General features: G+C 45.0%; 1 protein-coding gene across 1 annotated transcript; it reads left to right on the plus strand.

The window, feature by feature from the left end:
- The first annotated feature begins 8,946 nt into the window (after positions 1–8,946).
- On the plus strand, positions 8,947–16,105 carry LOC114910218 (uncharacterized protein K02A2.6-like). The gene is made up of 3 exons (XM_029250417.1): positions 8,947–9,654; positions 9,829–10,350; positions 16,025–16,105. Exons 1-3 carry the CDS (start codon positions 8,947–8,949, stop codon positions 16,103–16,105), a joined length of 1,311 nt encoding a protein of 436 aa, XP_029106250.1.
- Positions 16,106–18,387: the final 2,282 nt, after the last annotated feature.

An 18,387-nucleotide genomic window follows, 5' to 3' on the forward strand; every position in this document is an offset into this window, starting at 1 on the left:
TGGAGCCCGGCTAAGGGTTTCGGCTTTTTGCGGGGCCGGCGCTGTGGCTTGCGCAGCAGCCGGATTTCAGCTGGGAGCGAGGGTTAGGGCTGGAGTTCGGGTTAAGGCCGAAGCCTGGGCTATGGCTGGAGGTAGGGTTAAGGCTGGAGCTAGGGTTAGGGTTAGAGAATGGTAAGTGCTGGAGCCCGGCTAAGGGTTTCGGCTTTTTGCGGGGCCGGCGCTGTGGCTTGCGCAGCAGCCGGATTTCAGCTGGGAGCGAGGGTTAGGGCTGGAGTTCGGGTTAAGGCCGAAGCCTGGGCTATGGCTGGAGGTAGGGTTAAGGCTGGAGCTAGGGTTAGGGTTAGAGAATGGTAAGTGCTGGAGCCCGGCTAAGGGTTTCGGCTTTTTGCGGGGCCGGCGCTGTGGCTTGCGCAGCAGCCGGATTTCAGCTGGGAGCTAGGGTTAGGGCTGGAGGTCGGGTTAAGGCCGAAGCCTGGACGATGGCTAGAGGTAGGGTCAAGGTTGGAGCTAGGGTTAGGGTTAGAGAATGGTAAGTGCTGGAGCCCGGCTAAGGGTTTCGGCTTTTCGCGGGGCCCGCGCTGTGGCTTGCGCAGCAGCCGGATTTCAGCTGGGTGGAAGGGTTAGGGCTGGAGTTCAGGTTCAGGCCGAAGCCTGGGCTATGACTGGAGGTAGGGTTAAGGCTGCAGCTAGGGTTAGGGTTAGAGAATGGTAAGTGCTGGAGCCCGGCTAAGGGTTTCGGCTTTTTGCAGGGCCGGCGCTGTGGCTTGCGCAGCAGCCGGATCTCAGCTGGGAGCAAGGGTTAGGGCTGGAGTTCGGGTTAAGGCCGAAGCCTGGGCGATGGCTAGAGGTAGGGTTAAGGCTGGAGCTAGGGTTAGGGTTAGAGAATGGTACGTGTTGGAGCCCGGCTAAGGGTTTCGGCTTTTTGCGGGGCCGGCGCTGTGGCTTGCACAGCAGCCGGATTTCAGCTGGGAGCAGGGGTTAGGGCTGGAGTTCGGGTTAAGGCCGAAGCATGAGCTATGGCTGGTGGGAAGGGTTAAGGCTGGAGCTAGGGTTAGGGTTAGAGAATGGTAAGTGCTGCAGCCCGGCTAAGGGTTTCGGCTTTTTACGGGGCCGGCGCTGTGGCTTGCGCAGCAGCCGGATTTCAGCTGGGAGCAAGGGTTAGGGCTGGAGTTCAGGTTCAGGCCGAAGCCTGGGCTATGACTGGAGGTAGGGTTAAGGCTGGAGCTAGGGTTAGGGTTAGAGAATGGTAAGTGCTGGAGCCCGGCTAAGGTTTCGGCTTTTTGCGGAGCCGGCGCTGTGGCTTGCGCAGCAGCCGGATTTCAGCTGGGAGCGAGGGTTACGGCTGGAGGTCGGGTTAAGGCCGAAGCTTGAGCTATGGCTGGAGGTAGGGTTAAGGCTGGAGCTCGGGTTAGGGTTATAGAATGGTAAGTGCTGGCGCCCGGCTAAGGGTTTCGGCTTTTTGCGGGGCCGGCGCTGTGGCTTGCGCAGCAGCCGGATTTCAGCTGGGAGCAGGGGTTAGGGCTGGAGGTCGGGTTAAGGCCGAAGCCTGAGCTATGGCTGGAGGTAGGGTTAAGGCTGGAGCTAGGGTTAGGGTTAGAGAATGGTAAGTGCTGGAGTCCGGCTAAGGGTTTCGGCTTTTTGCGGGGCCGGCGCTGTGGCTTGCACAGCAGTCGGATTTCAGCTGGGAGCTAGGGTTAGGGCTGGAGTTCGGGTTAAGGCCGAAGCCTGGGCTATGGCTGGAGGTAGGGTTAAGGCTGGAGCTAGGGTTAGGGTTAGAGAATGGTAAGTGCTGGAGCCCGGCTAAGGGTTTCGGCTTTTTGCATCGCCGGCGCAATGGCTTGCGCAGCAGCCGGATTTCAGCTGGGAGCAGGGGTTAGGGCTGGAGGTCGGGTTAAGGCCGAAGCCTGGGCTATGGCTGGAGGTAGGGTTAAGGCTGGAGCTAGGGTTAGGGTTAGAGAATGGTAAGTGCTGGCGCCCGGCTAAGGGTTTCGGCTTTTTGCAGGGCCGGCGCTGTGGCTTGCGCAGCAGCCGGATTTCAGCTGGGAGCTAGGGTTAGGGCTGGAGATAGCGTTAAGGCCGAAGCCTGGGCTATGGCTGGAGGTAGGGTTAAGGCTGGAGCTAGGGTTAGGGTTAGAGAATGGTAAGTGCTGGAGCCCGGCTAAGGGTTTCGGCTTTTTGCGGGGCCGGCGCTGTGGCTTGCGCAGCAGCCGGATTTCAGCTGGGAGCTTCGGTTATGGCAGGAGTTCAGGTTCAGGCCGAAGCCTGGGCTATGGCTGGAGGAAGGGTTAAGGCTGGAGCTAGGGTTAGGGTTAGAGAATGGTAAGTGCTGGAGCCCGGCTAAGGGTTTCGGCTTTTTGCGGGGCCGGCGCTGTGGCTTGCGCAGCAGCCGGATTTCAGCTGAGAGCGAGGGTTAGGGCTGGAGATAGGGTTAAGGCCGAAGCCTGGGCTATGACTGGAGGTCGGGTTAAGGCTGGAGCTAGGGTTAGAGAATGGTAAGTGCTGGAGCCCGGCTAAGGGTTTTCACTTATTCCGTGGCCGGCGGTAAAGTTTGAAAGCGGTCGAGTGCAGAGGCTCCATTTAAGTTATTTACTGTGCTCTGTATTTTAAATGTACTGCAAAGTATACACGTTTAAGTTCTTAAATGAAATGTGAACTTTTATTAAGAAATCCAAAGACGCCGGGTGCGTGGTGCCTCAGCGGGCTTGGCCAGCTTCGATCAGTACGAGTTTTAAGGCGGTCGAGTTTCAAGGCAGGCGAGCGCAGAGGCTCCATTTAATTTGCTATGTACTGTGCTTTGTATTATAAATGTACTGCAAAGTATACACGTTTAAGTCCTTAAATAAAAGGTGAACTGTTGGCGCAGCCATCTCTGCGTTTGAGAAGTGGTAAATAGATTATACTTAACGGAGGTAACAAAGTACACGTTCACACCATCGGTTTGCTTAAACCGGAAGGGGAGAACATTTATTTACGTACGTGCTTCATCAGAACACATCACGCACAACAAAGGTCATGTGATCGATACTTCACCAACATGAGAGCACACTGAATAGAATCTCCAACACCCCCACTTGCTCTCATTCTCTACAGGTTCATTTACAATACAACACAGTTACATACCTGTATCAGCAACATTTATGCCCCAAACATAAAGCTTTCAAACTTTTCTTTCTTATACTTCGTCATTGGTTTAGTCATCACATCGGCAACCATTTCTGTTGTTGGACAGTACTCAATTGTTATTTTACCATCACTAATTGCTGATCGAATGAAGTGGTACCTAACGTCAACGTGTTTACATCTTTGTCGACAAACAGGGTTTTTGGAAAGAGCAATTGCACCTTGGTTATCCTCAAAGATTTTTACCGGTGCATACTGACATCCATTTTCCAGTCCATTCATCAATTGTACAAGGTACAGACTTTCTTGTGTGGTCGCAGCCAGTGCCATATATTCCGCTTCGCATGTTGACAAAGCAACTGTAGGCTGCTTCTTTGACTTCCAGGAAATGAGGGGACCATTTTTGGTTAGACTAAAAGAGTATCCAGTCGTACTTCGTCTGTCATTTGGATCTGATGTCCAGTCAGCATCGCTGTATGCCGTAAGTTTCAGCTTCTCGTTACTCTTCACACTGAGAGCGGAGTTGTTCTTCTCCACATCGTAGCCTGCTGCCGCCAGAGCCTTTTTCGGGGCGGCCAGAGACACGCCGCTTCGCTTCTTGGAGGCCGAGACGGCTTTCACGATCAGGTTCCCGACGTTGGGGCCCGCCTTCTTAGGCTTGGACGCAGCCTTCTTCTTGGAAGCTTTAGCCGGAGCGGCGGCTGCCGGAGCTGGAGCGACTTCTGCCATTTGCTTCAAGACACGAACTGATGTGATATTTGCTTCGGGTAGAGCCATCAATGTAAAAGTTCCATTTTCTTTTAGAGAATCCATCTCTTCTTCCATGGCTTTAATCCAGATCTGTGATTTGGTTGAACTCATGGCTTCCTTGAAGGTTTGTGGTACATTACACATTCTGTAACAGTAGTCAATATTAGTAAGTATCTGATCATCATCTTCAATATCAGTTACATAGTCGGATAAGTATTGGGGAGCTTTCCTGTTCCTTTTGGGGTTGCATCTATTCTGAATATTTTCAGTCTGATCATCATTTTGAAGATCTGTTTTGTCTCCACTATCTTGAGACTTCCCTGAACTCTGTTCAGTGATGTTTGTTGTTACCTTAGATGGCAAATAACTTCCCCCATAAACATCCTCATCTGGTATTTGTGGGTCAGTTTGAGTTTGCTGCTCGACAGCACATTTCTTGAAGAATTTGACAAGCCTGTGTTTAAGGACTCTTCCAGTGTCTGTGTAATACACTAGGTATGAAGGGCTATTCTTGTCATACCCAACAAATATTCCCTTCTCACAACGTGAATCTAGCTTCTTTCTGTCGTGTTTGTATGCATAGCACATGGATCCAAAAATTCTCATCTTTGAAAGATCCGGTTTTCTTCCTGTCAACATGTAGTATGGAGTCTGCTTTACTCTGTTATTAATGCATCTGTTGCGAATTACTGCAGCAGTCATCACAGCGTAAGTCCATAACTCTTTTGGTAATTTACTCTCAATGAGCATGCATCTGGCCATTTCAAACAATGTTCGCCAACTTCTTTCAGCAGTACCGTTTTGGTGGGGTGAATACGGTGCAGAGGTCTCATGTTTAATGCGATTTTTGCTTAGCAATGACCGAAAATTTGTTGCTGTGAATTCAGTGCCATTATCTGACCTAATGCACTTTACTGTACCATAAGGAGCAGTGTCTGCTAGGAATTTTTCCGTAGCCTTTACAGTGTCACTTTTCGCTTTCAGGAAGTAAACAAATATTGTGCCTGAGAAATCATCAACAAATACAAGTGCATACCTGTGACCATCTTTAGCCTCTGGTTGAATAGGACCAGCCAAGTCTGTGTGCACAAGTTCAAGTGGGACTTTGGCACGTGCATCGGGTTCTCTGTTCCTGCTTTGCGCAAATTTGCCTTGTGTGCAGACTTCACAGTGCAGTTTGGACTTGTCAATCTTTCCTTTGATTTCCATTCCTTCCACAATATCTGGCAACTTGGAAACATCATCATAGTTGCAGTGGCCGAGGATTTCGTGCCAAGTTTGAATGTCGTAACAGCCGTTACAATAATCTCCTCCCTTATCTATAGTGTTTAGATAGTACAGTCTATTATACTCTTTTATTTCAAATCTCGTGCCATCCTTGTGGATGAGCTCGTCATGTCCTTGTCGAAAACGAACAGAAGCCCCGTTGCCAGTCGCTGCTTTAACAGAGAATATGTCTTGTGGATATGAAGGAATGTACAGTGCTTTCTTTAGCGTTGTACTCACTTGCTTTCCTTCACTGTCAATCAAACATATCTCCGCGTCACCTCTCTTCAGCGCAACGCCACTCGCTCTTGTCCCGTCCGCAAGCTCAATGAAATGTTTGCCCGTTTGGAAAGTCTCGTCAAATTTCTTAAACTTTCCGATGTCGGTAATTATGTGTGATGTTGCTCCCGTATCAACCATTAGTCCTTTATGTTTCAGCCCGTCTAGTTGATAATCACACGTTTTGAAGACAAATGCATGTTTATCTGCGTCCTCTTCATGCGTCGCTTGTTTTGCGTCGTCTCTTCTTTTGCGTCTGCAAGATGCGTCTTTGTGTGTTGAGCTTTTGCAATAGCTACACCACTGTTTTTGACTTTTACGACGTTCATTTGGACATCTCCAGGCTTTATGTCCTTTTTGACCGCAATTATAACATGTAATATTATAAGGGTCTGCGTTTTTCTCTCTCTCTCCTCTTCTCACAGGAGCTGCACCACTCGCTTTCATAACGTTGTCGTCATTTGACCACCTAGCATACTTTTCAGTGTTTTCAAAACTTCTGAGCTTTGTCTTAAATTCTGCAAAAGTCATAGTTTCATCACTCTGTGTTACATGAACTGCGAATGGTTTAAACGATTCTGGCAAACCTTTAAGAATCATTGCAATCAACAGTCCGTCACTGAGCGTCTCCTCAGCATTCCTCAGAGCGGTAATGGCTGTTTCTGCCCGAATAATGTAATCCGTAATACTTTCCTTTGCAGTTTTCTGAAGGGATGTTAATTCTGTGTACAGGTTAATAATTCGCGGCTTCCCTTTTCCTGCATAGTAGCCCCTCAGTATTTGCAGCGCCTTTCTTCCGTCATCTGCGGCTTCTCTCATTATAAGGGAAAGACTTTTATCATCCAAAAACTGGATCAATTCCGCGTAAGCTTCTTCATTTTTATCAGTGTCGTCAATCTCGTCTTCGTCCGCGCTGTCTCTATCGCTCGGTGTGGGGACTTTCAATATGGTCTCTTTTAGTCCCAGCAGACGCAGGTGCCCCAAAAACTTTGTCTCCCAAAGTTCGTAATTCTTTTCATCTCCGTCGAAACACAGTCTACTCAGTCTATTACCTACTTCTCTTCTGGGCCCATAACCTGTTGGCGCAGCCATCTCTGCGTTTGAGAAGTGGTAAATAGATTATACTTAACGGAGGTAACAAAGTACACGTTCACACCATCGGTTTGCTTAAACCGGAAGGGGAGAACATTTATTTACGTACGTGCTTCATCAGAACACATCACGCACAACAAAGGTCATGTGATCGATACTTCACCAACATGAGAGCACACTGAATAGAATCTCCAACATGAACTTTTATTAAGAAATCCATTCACAGCGCGCCGGGTGCGTGGTGCCTCAGGGGGCGTGGCCAGCTCCGATCAGTACGAGTTTCAAGGCGGTCGAGTTTCAAAGCAGGCGAGCGCAGAGGCTCCATTTAAGTTGCTATGTACTGTGCTGTGTATTATAAATGTACTGAGTATACACGTTTAAGTTCTTAAATAAAATGTGAATTTTTTTTATGAAATCCATTCACAGCGCGCCGGGTGCGTGGTGCCTCAGGGGGCGTGGCCAGCTCCGATCAGTACGAGTTTCAAGGCGGTCGAGTTTCAAAGCGGTCGAGGGCAGAAGCTCCATTTAAGTTATGTACTGTGCTTTGTTGTGTTTTACACCAAGAACGAATCCTCGAGAGTTTTGTAACAGAAAGGTTCCTTCCGGCCTGTAGGGTTTAAGTTGACAAAGGATAATTGTTATTGGTTAGTTCCTAAAAGAAGCGTGAACCGTTATTGGGGGCACTATATATAACGGAGGCCTTTTCGCGCAAACGCAGATGAGGTTCCGCGGTGTGAAGTGAGTTTGCGACGCGAGCTACTGTTCTTAATAAACTCTTTGTTTGCACACTTCAAGTGTTCCAGTGCTTTGTTTCAGGGAAACCTCCAAAGAACGGTGTACCTTCCTTTTCGGACACCACAGTTTTGGCGACGAGGATGGGATGTTTTACCGTCAAGAAACAGAGTTATGAGTAACTCCAGTGAAGCCTGGGACAGAGATACTAGTAGTGTGGAAGAGTGAAGACGGACAGAGCTGGTCGAAAATGGCTTTTGGGAAGCCCGAGGATTTCCACTTCGACGAAAGTGAGGAACAATTCGATGCTTATTTGGAAAGGTTCGAGCAGTATTTTGCGGCGAATGGATTGGGAGACACCGAAAAGACAAAAGCGGTATTTCTGACGATTGTGGGGAAAAGGACTCATAGTCTGCTATTGGACTTATGCACACCCTTAAAACCAGCGCCAAAGACTTTCATGGAGCTGATTGCCCTGCTGAAAAACCACTATGTCCCCCGGACAAATTTCATCGTGGAGAGGTGCAAGTTTCACTCCAGGAATCAACTGGATGGCGAATCGATAAGTGAGTACGTTGCGAATTTGAGAAAATTGTCAGCAACGTGCAAGTTTGGACAGTTTTTAGATGAGGCTTTACGCGATAGATTCGTGTGTGGCGTGAAAAGTGCTGAGCTCAGAGACCGTCTGTTAAATGCAGCACATTCTAAAGACGTACCCCTTGCACTTGCAATAGAAATGGGGCTGGCGTTTGAAGTGACTTTAAAGAGTTCGCAACAGTTTTTCCAAAAGACTTTTAAAACACACGGACTAGTGGAAAAGAAGGGTTCCACGAAGGCAAAAGATGCCATTGTAAAACTGTGCTACAGATGTAACGGTAAGGGGCACAAGCCCGATGCTTGCAGGTTCAAAGATGTTAATTGCCACGTGTGTGGAAAAAGGGGACATGTTGCGCGAGCCTGCCGAACGCGTTCGGAAGGGCAAGATGACGCGGCCAAGCAAGCTAAGTTGAAGTGGACGAAGCACCTGGATGCCGCCACGTTGCAGGACCATGTTTCGCCGTATCCGAAATCGCCGCTAACCGCGAGGAGCAATGAACTCTGTGCATCGGATTGCATTGCACACGAGCGCGGACACGGAGGAGGAGATTACCATGCACTCCAGCTACAGGAAGCCGGACTTGCCCGCACTACTACGGAGTCACGAGTCCGTGATAGTCCCAAAGAAAGTGACATACAAGGGACAGAATTGTTTGCTATTGACATGAATGTGCACAAAGTAAACAAGCCTTACTGTGTTTATGTCCGAATTAATAATGTGCGAGTGAAAATGGAGGTAGATACGGGGGCAGCTGTTTCTGTCATTTCAGAGAAATTGTACCACCGTAGATTTTACAAGGTAAAACTAGCTCCAGCTAACTGTGTTTTGAAAACATACAGTAAAGAGTCCTTAGAACTTAAGGGTAAAATCACAGTGAGGGTGAAAAGTAAGGACCAAACACACATGCTAGACTTGGTGGTTGTAAAAGGTAATGGGCCTTCTCTAATGGGTAGAGACTGGATTAGTCACCTGAATTAGATTGGTCAAGCATAAACAAAGTGACTAGTGAAACCGTGGAGCAGTTGTGTGACAGATATTCGTCTGTGTTTCAACCAAATTTAGGGATGCTTAAGGGAATCAGTGCTAAACTCCATGTAGTGAAAGAGGCGATGCCAAAATTTTGCAAGCCACGCACTGTGCCCTATGCTTTGCGGGATAACGTTGAACAGGAGTTATGTAAGCTAGAAGCAGAAGGTGTCATCTCTCCTGTCAGTTACAGTGAATGGGCAGCACCCATTGTGTGTATTCCCAAAAAGGGCAATAGTGTAAGGATATGTGGAGACTACAAGGTTACTATTAACCCTTGGTTGGAAGTAGAGCAGTATCCTTTACCTCGAACACAGGATTTGTTTGCCAAGTTGTCAGGAGGTCAGAGATTCACTAAATTAGATTTGTCTCAAGCTTATCAACAAGTACCACTAGAGGAAAGCTCCAAAAGATACCTTACCATAAATACACCAAAAGGGTTGTATACCTATAATAGGCTATCTTATGGGGTTGCTAGTGCTCCAGCCATTTTTCAGAAAATTATGGATCAAGTACTACAGGGCATGGATGGTGTAATATGTTATCTTGATGATATCTTGATCACAGGAAGTGATACGGAAAAGCACATGACAGCTTTAGAAGGAGTTTTAAAGAGATTGCAAGCATATAATCTCAGAGTCAGACGAGAAAAATGCTCTTTTTTCCAAAGCAGCGTATCCTACTTAGGGCATGTCATTGATATGGAGGGTATTCACCCCATGAAAGAAAAGACTGATGCCATAGAAAGGGCTGCTGTTCCCACAAATGTGACAGAACTCAGGTCTTTCTTAGCGTTGTTAAATTATTATGGCAAGTTCATTCCTAATCTTTCCACCATCATACAGCCCATGACAGAGTTGTTGCATAAAGATGTGAACTGGGAATGGTCAAAGAAATGTCAGGCAGCGTTTGAGAATGCAAAAAGACATTTAATGTCCCATCAAGTTCTGATTCATTTCAACGCTGAGTTACCTTTAGTCTTAGCGTGTGATGCATCTCCTGTAGGAGTAGGTGCAGTACTCTCCCACAGAATGCGTGATGGTGGTGAGAGACCTATTGCATTTGCTTCAAGGATGCTGACAAAAAGTGAGCGCAACTACTCGCAAATCGAAAAAGAGGCTTTAGGATTGGTATTTGGAGTAATGAAATTCCATGATTATCTGTTTGGAAGACAGTTTACCTTAGTAACAGATCATAAGCCCCTGCTGAAAATTCTAGGTCCTAAAACAGGGATACCTACTCTCGCTGCAGCTAGAATGCAAAGATGGTCTTTGATCTTGTCTGCATACAAGTATGAAATCCAGTACAAGAGATCAGAACAGCATGGAAATGCTGATGCCTTGTCGAGGTTACCCATGAACGATGATAATGCCATTAGGTCTAATCCAGTGTATAGGGTGTCTTATCTCGAAGAATTACCTGTCACTGCGAACGAAATAACACAAGAAACCGAGTCTGACCCTGTGCTCAAAAGGGTTAAGGAACATGTAATGTGTGGGTGGCCAAAGCATATATCTGAAGAAGTACTAAAGCCATACTTTTCAAAGAAATTTGAACTTTCCGTGGAAAATGGTTGTCTTCTTTGAGGGTATCGTGTAGTAATACCTGAAAAATTGCATGACAGATTACTGGCAGAACTTCATGACAGTCATTGGGGTATGGTAAAGATGAAATCGTTGGCTAGAAGTTTTTTTTGGTGGCCTGCTCTTGATATGGACATTGAAAATGTAGTTAGTCAGTGTGACGTGTGTCAGCAGCAGCATAGCATGCCTGCTCCTGTTCCTGTACATACATGGAAATGGTCATCAGGACCCTGGGAGCGATTTCACTTAGATTTTGCTGAGGATCACCAGCAGTTGTTTTTGGTAGTAATGGATGCTTATGCTAGATGGCCTGAGATTGTTCCTATGCAATCAACTACTTCAGCAAAGACGATCGAAGTGCTGAGACATTTATTTGCAGCTTATGGTCTTCCTCAGGAAGTAGTCACTGATAATGGACCCCAGTTTACGTCCCGAGAATTTGAACAATTCTTACTGCTGAATGGGGTCAAACATACTAAATCTCCTGCGTATCATCCTGCCTCAAATGGGTTGGCTGAACGGTTGGTACAGAATTTAAAAAGAGCACTTGCAAAGAATAGAGCGGTTGGGGGTAAAACACTTCAACACTGTGTTGCTAATTTTTTGTATAATTACCACAACACGCCTCATAGTGCTACTCACAAGACACCAGCAGAGTTATTCCTCAAGAGATCAGTTCGTACGCGATTGTCTCTGATCAGGCCACACTTTTCACAGGCTCTGACTTGTGCGAGCCCTGCTAAAACTGAGGAACCCTGTAGAGTCAGGACCTTTACTGTTGGGCAACACGTTTTGGTAAGAAATTACAGGAGAGGGGAGAAATGGTTGCATGGTGTCATTTCAAAAGTGCTGGGTCCAGTCACTTACATGGTTGATGTGAATGGAAACTGTGTAAAGAGACATGTGAATCAGATGCTGAGTAGTAAATCTAGGTGTGACAGGGGTAATGTTGAACATGGTCATGTTCCTGGCAAGGGAAGGAACTGGGTTTATGATGAGATTGACATGGATGTTAAGGGGGGCAGTGAAATTGTCATATCAGAAAGCGCTGCGACTGATTCAGAGACACAGTCAACACCTGAAGCAGTGCCGCTCTCATCAGCATCATCCTCATCACCGTCCTTCCCCACTGAAAGTGTTTTTGTGAAAGCTCGTCCTGTTCGTAGCAGGCGTGCTCCCCAAAGGTTGAATTTGTAAAGAGTAATAATGGAACCACGGTTATAATGGAAATTTCAACCTGTAACCAACAGAAAGAGAGAAAAAAACAAAATTGTGTGTTGGGTGTTCTGTTCGTGGTTGATAAAGATTGCAAATATTTTGTTCTCTTAAGGGTAGTAAGAGATTGGAAGCTACAGGGGAGGAGCTGTGGTGTTTTACACCAAGAACGAATCCTCGAGAGTTTTGTAAAAGAAAGGTTCCTGCCGGCCTGTAGGGTTTAAGTTGACAAAGGATAATTGTTATTGGTTAGTTCCTAAAAGAAGCGGGAACCGTTATTGGGGGCACTATATATAACGGGGGCCTTTTCGCGCGAACGCAGATGAGGTTCCGCGGTGTGAAGTGAGTTTGCGACGCGAGCTACTGTTCTTAATAAACTCTTTGTTTGCACACTTCAAGTGTTCCAGTGCTTTGTTTCAGGGAAACCTCCAAAGAACGGTGTACCTTCCTTTTCGGACACCACATGCTGTGTATTTTAAATGTACTGCAAAGTATACACGTTTAAGTTCTTAAATAAAAGTTCACATTTTATTTAAGAAATCCAGGCACACCGGGTGCGTGGTGCCTCAGCGGGCTTGGCCAGGTCCGATCAGTACGAGTTTCAAGGCGGTCAAGTGCAGAGGCTCCATTTGTTATTTTCTGTGCTGTGTATTATAAATGCACTGCAAAGTATACACGTTTAAGTTCCTAAATAAAATGTGAACTTTTATTAAGAAATCCAAACACGCCGGGTGCGTGGTGCCTCAGCGGGCTTGGCCAGGTCCGATGAGTACGAGTTTCAAAGCGGTCGGGTTTCAAAGCAAGCGAGCACAGAGGCTCCATTTAAGTTGTTATGTACTGTGCTGTGTATTATAAATGCACTGCAAAGTATACACGTTTAAGTTCTTGGGTAAAAGGTGAACTTTTTTTTATAAAATCCAAGCACGCCAGGGGCGTTGTGCCTCAGGGGGCTTGGCCAGGTGCGATGAATACGAGTTTCTAACCATTGGAGTTCCAAGGCTCCATTATAGTTGTCATATCCAGTGCTGTGTATTATAAATATGCTGCAATGTATACATGTTTAAGTTCCTGGAAGAAATGTGAACATTTAAAAAAAAAACTATTTTTAGCACCGGGGTGTGGTGCCTCAGCGGGCTTGGCTGGGTTCGAAGAGTTCGTGTTCCGAAGAGTTTGTGTTCTGAGGCTCCACTGTAGTTGTCATATACTATACTGTGTATTCGAAATATGCTGAAATGTATACGCGTTTAAGTTCTTGGAGAAAATGTGGACTTTTTTTAAAAAATCTATTTATCGCACGAGTGTATGGTGATTCAATGGCCTTGCTGTGATCCCGCTCGGGCCAAGTGGCTTCAGACAGTGTATGTATGTATATTGATGCAGAGTCACGTTCATGTCTTTGAATTTATGTATGTACAAATATAATTATGCCATGCCTTTATGTAGTGCATTTGTATCTGATTCATGTATTCTTCCTCCCTCTAATGGTAGACTTGGATTGGTGCTATTCATCAGGTTTTGCTCAGCTGGAATTTAAGAATATACATTTGCATGGCTTCTGCCTAGAGAAGATGGAAAAAAGGTGAAGCCTGCAAATGCAACACACTGCAGTATTGCCAGTTTTCTCACTTCTTCACAGGTAATTGAGTCAGTGTGTGCCTGTATGCCTATAAGTGGTGTACCAGGAAAGGAGAGCAGAAGTGAATTTATAAATAAAAGTGCTAGGATTTTAAAAGTTTGAAAGTTTCAAGTTGCCTGCAAAAAAACAGTTACTCTAAAGTGCCACTGACAGCCAGTGGAGGGGAGGAAACAGAGTGAACAGGAGCACTGGAAACTGACCACAATGTTGATACAGACCGCACTGGTGCCACACATGGCTGGGTTTTGGACATACTCGTTGATATCTATAGATGTTCCTAGTCATATTGGCAACGTGAGCAAATTACAGTACGCACAAGGTAAAAAAAGATGCACAATGTAAACCATCTCATAAGCCTAGTGTCTAATAAATTGTATTTGGGAACTTATTGTTACATTGAGTTGATAGGATCCTTACCTTGGCAGGAGTTAGTGGTGTTGAGCATGGATCACATTGGACTGACAGAGTAGCCCACATTGCATGTACAAGTGTAAAACCCCTCTGTATTTTCTGCCACAGGACCAAAGATACCTGGGTCTGTTACACACTCATCAATGTATTCAGAGGGAATGCAAGACAAAAATGATGAAGACAGAAAGCACAATCTCAAGGAGCTATAAAACTAGCAAGAGATGAAGCTGCACATTCTTAATATTCTGTTTTGTTTATCTGGTCCTTACAACAATATTTTGACCAAAGTGCCTTCTTAAGAGTAACACTGTGGAGATTACAGATCTGCTGCAGATATGTTAAATATCATTAGTCAGGATGTTTTCACATAAGATTTTTAATTACACATGGAGTTCAAAGTCACGGAAATGCTCAAGTCCAGGGAGAACGTTAAGAAAATAAACACTAAACATATCTGTGAGAAATAAATGGCTCTCGTGTCTGTCTACCTCGGTTTCCCTGTCCTCCCTCTTCTTCTGGTGTGTGTGTGTGTGTGTGTGTGTGTGTGTGTGTGTGTGTGTGTGTGTGTGTGTCAGACCTGTTAAGAATGTGCGTGCAAGAATGAAGTTCTTGTTTTAACTTTTCTCTCTTTGTCTATGCTCAAGGGCAAACAGAGGTGACTGAAATATCACATATCCTCCCTATATCCTCCCTATGTGTATAATCAATTACAGTGTTCTGTTGTTTAATATTACCTTTTATAGTCTTGTCCCTAGACCTTGACTCACTTTCTAAACCAATGAGAACTTACTTCTTTGTTCTGCAAAATCATATATAATCTTTGTGCACATGCAATAAACTTGAGGAGGATTTGGAACGAAATACGCTGCTTGACCTTTTGTCCTACTCCTCCCAGTGATCACTGGTCTCTGGTGTCCGGGCGGCTCTGAGGTGGCAAAAGGCTGAGATAGAATTTAAAAAAATTTCTAATCTAACAGTATCCAAATCCCCTTTCTTATTTGAATATTGTTAGCTGACTTGTAAGAAGTTTAGAGATGTCTTTTTTTCAAGCAGTTTTACTTTCCCAGTTTAAACAAACACCAAAGGATGCTATCAAAGGAGCATCCACATAACTGTTTTTTAGGATATTTATTTAGTTAGTTTAAATATTTTATTTTACTTACCTATTTCATTATTATCTTATGATGATCTCTCCCATATTATATTACAATCTATCATATCTGTCCATCACTTTCCATATAGTTTTAATACCAACTAATTTTACTTTCTTATGGTTTCAAAAAATTCTGAAGACACAGCATCCTGCTTACCTTCACAGCCAGTCAGGGGTGGGCAGGTATGTGTTAAGAGCCATATACCCTTGTTGGCAGAAGCAGGCCCCATTGATGTATTGTGACAGGTGACCACAGACTCAGTCATTGCAGACACTGCACTGCAGACAAGGCCAAAACCACTGGGTCAGTCAACAGGCCTCCAACAGGCCCATAAACAGAAAGCAACAATCCGCCATACGCAAAAGACCATATTAACAGGATTTACAAATACTGCTTATGTTTCAAATTCAACTTCTCTTACCCTCCTGCTTCTTCCCATCAATCCCCCAAGTTAGAGTTACTAGCAAAAATCATAGCATAGTAACAAGGTCAAAGCCACTGGACAGCCAGTGTTACTATAGTATAACACAATACTCTATACTCACTGACAGCAAAGGTAACACGGCAATAAATGCCTGGTAGTGTCACATTAAACAGGAAGAAGACAGATTTGTATAACTTTATTCAAAATGTATAAAACCTTATTCCTAAAACTTGTATAATATTGTAAATCACTGCTGCTTACCAAGTACAAACAAGAGATGCCAGGGATTCATTTGCAGAAATTCTTCTTCTGAATAGAACAAGAACAAGACCTTCAGTGCAGTGGGTCATGACCATACTGGGGAACTCCTCCTCTGTTAAAGCATCTTGTTTAACAGCTAATTTTGGCTCATTTGCATTTGTTGTGTTGTCCTGTCTGGTAACAGGTAAGGGCTGACTGCAATAATCTGAGTTCTGAGGTTCAAGGAAAATTAGTAAACAAAATTTGGAAAATTCTTGAAAGATCTTATAAAGGACACCCTATCCTATACATGTAGTAAAATCGGGTTTCTTGAATATTCACTCAGGAAGGACAGCAGGTTTAGCAGCCCGGAACTGAAATTTGGCACACATAAACTAGGTGTAGCATGCCGAGGCTGCCTGGGGAGGGGGCAGAGAAGGGGGCAAAGCAGTCACAGCTGGGGCTGATTTCATCCCCTATTTCTTCCCCGGTGCCCAGCAGCAGGGGGAAGAGACTGAGGAGGAGAACCAGACAGAGGTGACTGCAGACCTGAACCCTGAGACGGCGCCTGCGTCCTGACCGACCCGACTCTCCCAGCCCCCCCAACCAGCACAAAACCTCTCTACCTGTTCCCTGCTCCCCCTTTCCTGTCTCCTTCCTTCTCCGCTGTCAAAGGCTAATAAAAGCCCACAGTAATGGGCGACTGCATCTCCTCCTGTTTCCTGCCTCTCTTACACTAGGCCTTATTGATTCAGCATCAGGAAAACTCTGTTACATGTAATGACCACAATCACTGTAAATCTTTTTACCATTTTAAAATTAATACTCACAATACTTAAAACATCATTCCAGCAAGAAAGGGTCATTTGAAATCTTTGAAGAAAAGGAACTGTGTGACATTGCTAAACATTTTAGGAAACATAAAATAGTAAAACAGGCAGCAAAATATGCTGGTATTACAAAAAGTAAATTACAATAAATGAGAATTCTCTGATATCTTCTTTCCGGGCAGTCCTCATATCCACTTACAGAAAAAAAAATTATAAGGCCCTATAAGAACACTGAGGGGGTGTGGTGGCGCGGTGGGTTGGACCTTGTCCTGCTCTCTGGTGGGTCTGGGGTTTGAGCCCTGCTTGGGGTGGCGTGTGCGCGTGTGCATGTGTTCGTGCGTGCGTACACTGCTTCCATAATCAGAGTTAGACACACATTAAAAGAGTGTGGCAGGCACAGTAGCACAATGAGTAGTGCTGCTGTGTCAGAGCCCCTCAGTGGTGTGTAAGGAGGTGGGTTCAATCCCCACTCAGTCTAGGTGGAGCTTGTGTGTTTCCTCTTAGTGCTCTGGTTTCTGCCCAAAGACCTGCTGTTCAGGTTCACCCATAGTGTGCGAGGGACGGAGAGAGTGTGTTCCACTGATGTATAGATGAGTGACCCATTGTAAGTTGTGTATCTAGTAGTGTAAGAGACCTTGGTGAAGAAGGTGTGTGGACTCAATACTACATAGAGTTCATTGGAATCGCTTTGGAGAAAAGTGTCTTGTAAATGTAAATGTACTAAATAACCTTTAGAGAGAGATGTCAGAAAACTGAGTTGTGCATAACATCAAAACATGTCTTAGGCAAACTGAGCAGAATTTTTATGCATGGGGAAAAAAAAGGAAAAATCAATCCAAACCTGACAAAATAACAAGGTTGTGAGGCTTTGTTTCTGCTATAGGGAACCATGTCATTATTTTAAATTGAATAATTATTAACTGCTTGTCCATTGCAGGGCCTATCCTAGAAACATATTGTAATGGTGCTGAGGGGACTTGTACCAGCGTCGTGTAAATAGTTGATATTAGTGTTCATGTGCTGGGGTGCGGTGGCGCAGTGGGTTGGACCACAGTCCTGTTCTCTGGTGGGTCTGGGGTTCAAGTCCCGCTTGGGGTGCCTTGTGACGGACTGGCGTCCCGTCCTGGGTGTGTCCCCTCCCCCTCCGGCCTTACGCCCTGTGTTGCCGGGTAGGCTCCGGTTCCCCGTGACCCCGTATGGGACAAGCGGTTCTGAAAATGTGTGTGTGTGTGTGTAGTGTTCATGTGTGTACATAGTTGTGTGTGTCTTGTATTGGTTGATTGTCGTTTTATTAATATTCAGTGTTAGAGAGTGGGATTCTGGGAATTCGGGGGCGGGGTAACCATGGGGTGCAGCAGGAGGGCTGGGGCTGACCCAGGGGGATTCTCCACTGTTTAGTACTGCTTGTACTGTCTGAAGTGCTTTTGTTAAGACTACTGAGCACTTTTTTTGAAATATATTGTCCTTTCTTGTATCTTACCCCTTTGTATATTTATTTCTTTATATTAGTTTGTGTGGTTTTTTTTTTTTAACCCTATGTATTATTTATTCATGGATTTTTAGTGGTTTGGGTTTGTGCACTTTTAACTAACATTTTTAACTTGTGTGGGTTTTATCTGTATAGTGTTTTATCTATAGATTTTAATGGCCTTGTTTTATCATGTGATTCTGTGCACTTTGAATTTTATACTGATGATTACTCGTGTATGTCTGTTTTGCATTTATTTGTCTGTTTTTAGGGGTATGATCAAGTTTTATGTTGTAATTTAGAAGTATTTTATGTGTTTTGAAAGAAGCATGTATTATGATGATGACTTCAGTTGAGCTGCTACTGGGGGACAGTCCTTTTGGGTTTGTTGGTGTGGGGAAGACATAGGTCAGTTATATTTTTTGAAGCCAGAAAGGGATTATTATGGGAAAGATTTTGTTTTGACAATGTGTTTTATGTAATGGTTGCTTAGTAACTTTGTTGACCAACTGTAGGAGAATGGTGTTGGGTTTGTTGGTTTGTGGATTTTAATGTATTGTTTT

Source organism: Scleropages formosus, chromosome 3, assembly GCF_900964775.1.
Source record: "Scleropages formosus chromosome 3, fSclFor1.1, whole genome shotgun sequence".
Classification (NCBI taxonomy): domain Eukaryota; kingdom Metazoa; phylum Chordata; class Actinopteri; order Osteoglossiformes; family Osteoglossidae; genus Scleropages; species Scleropages formosus.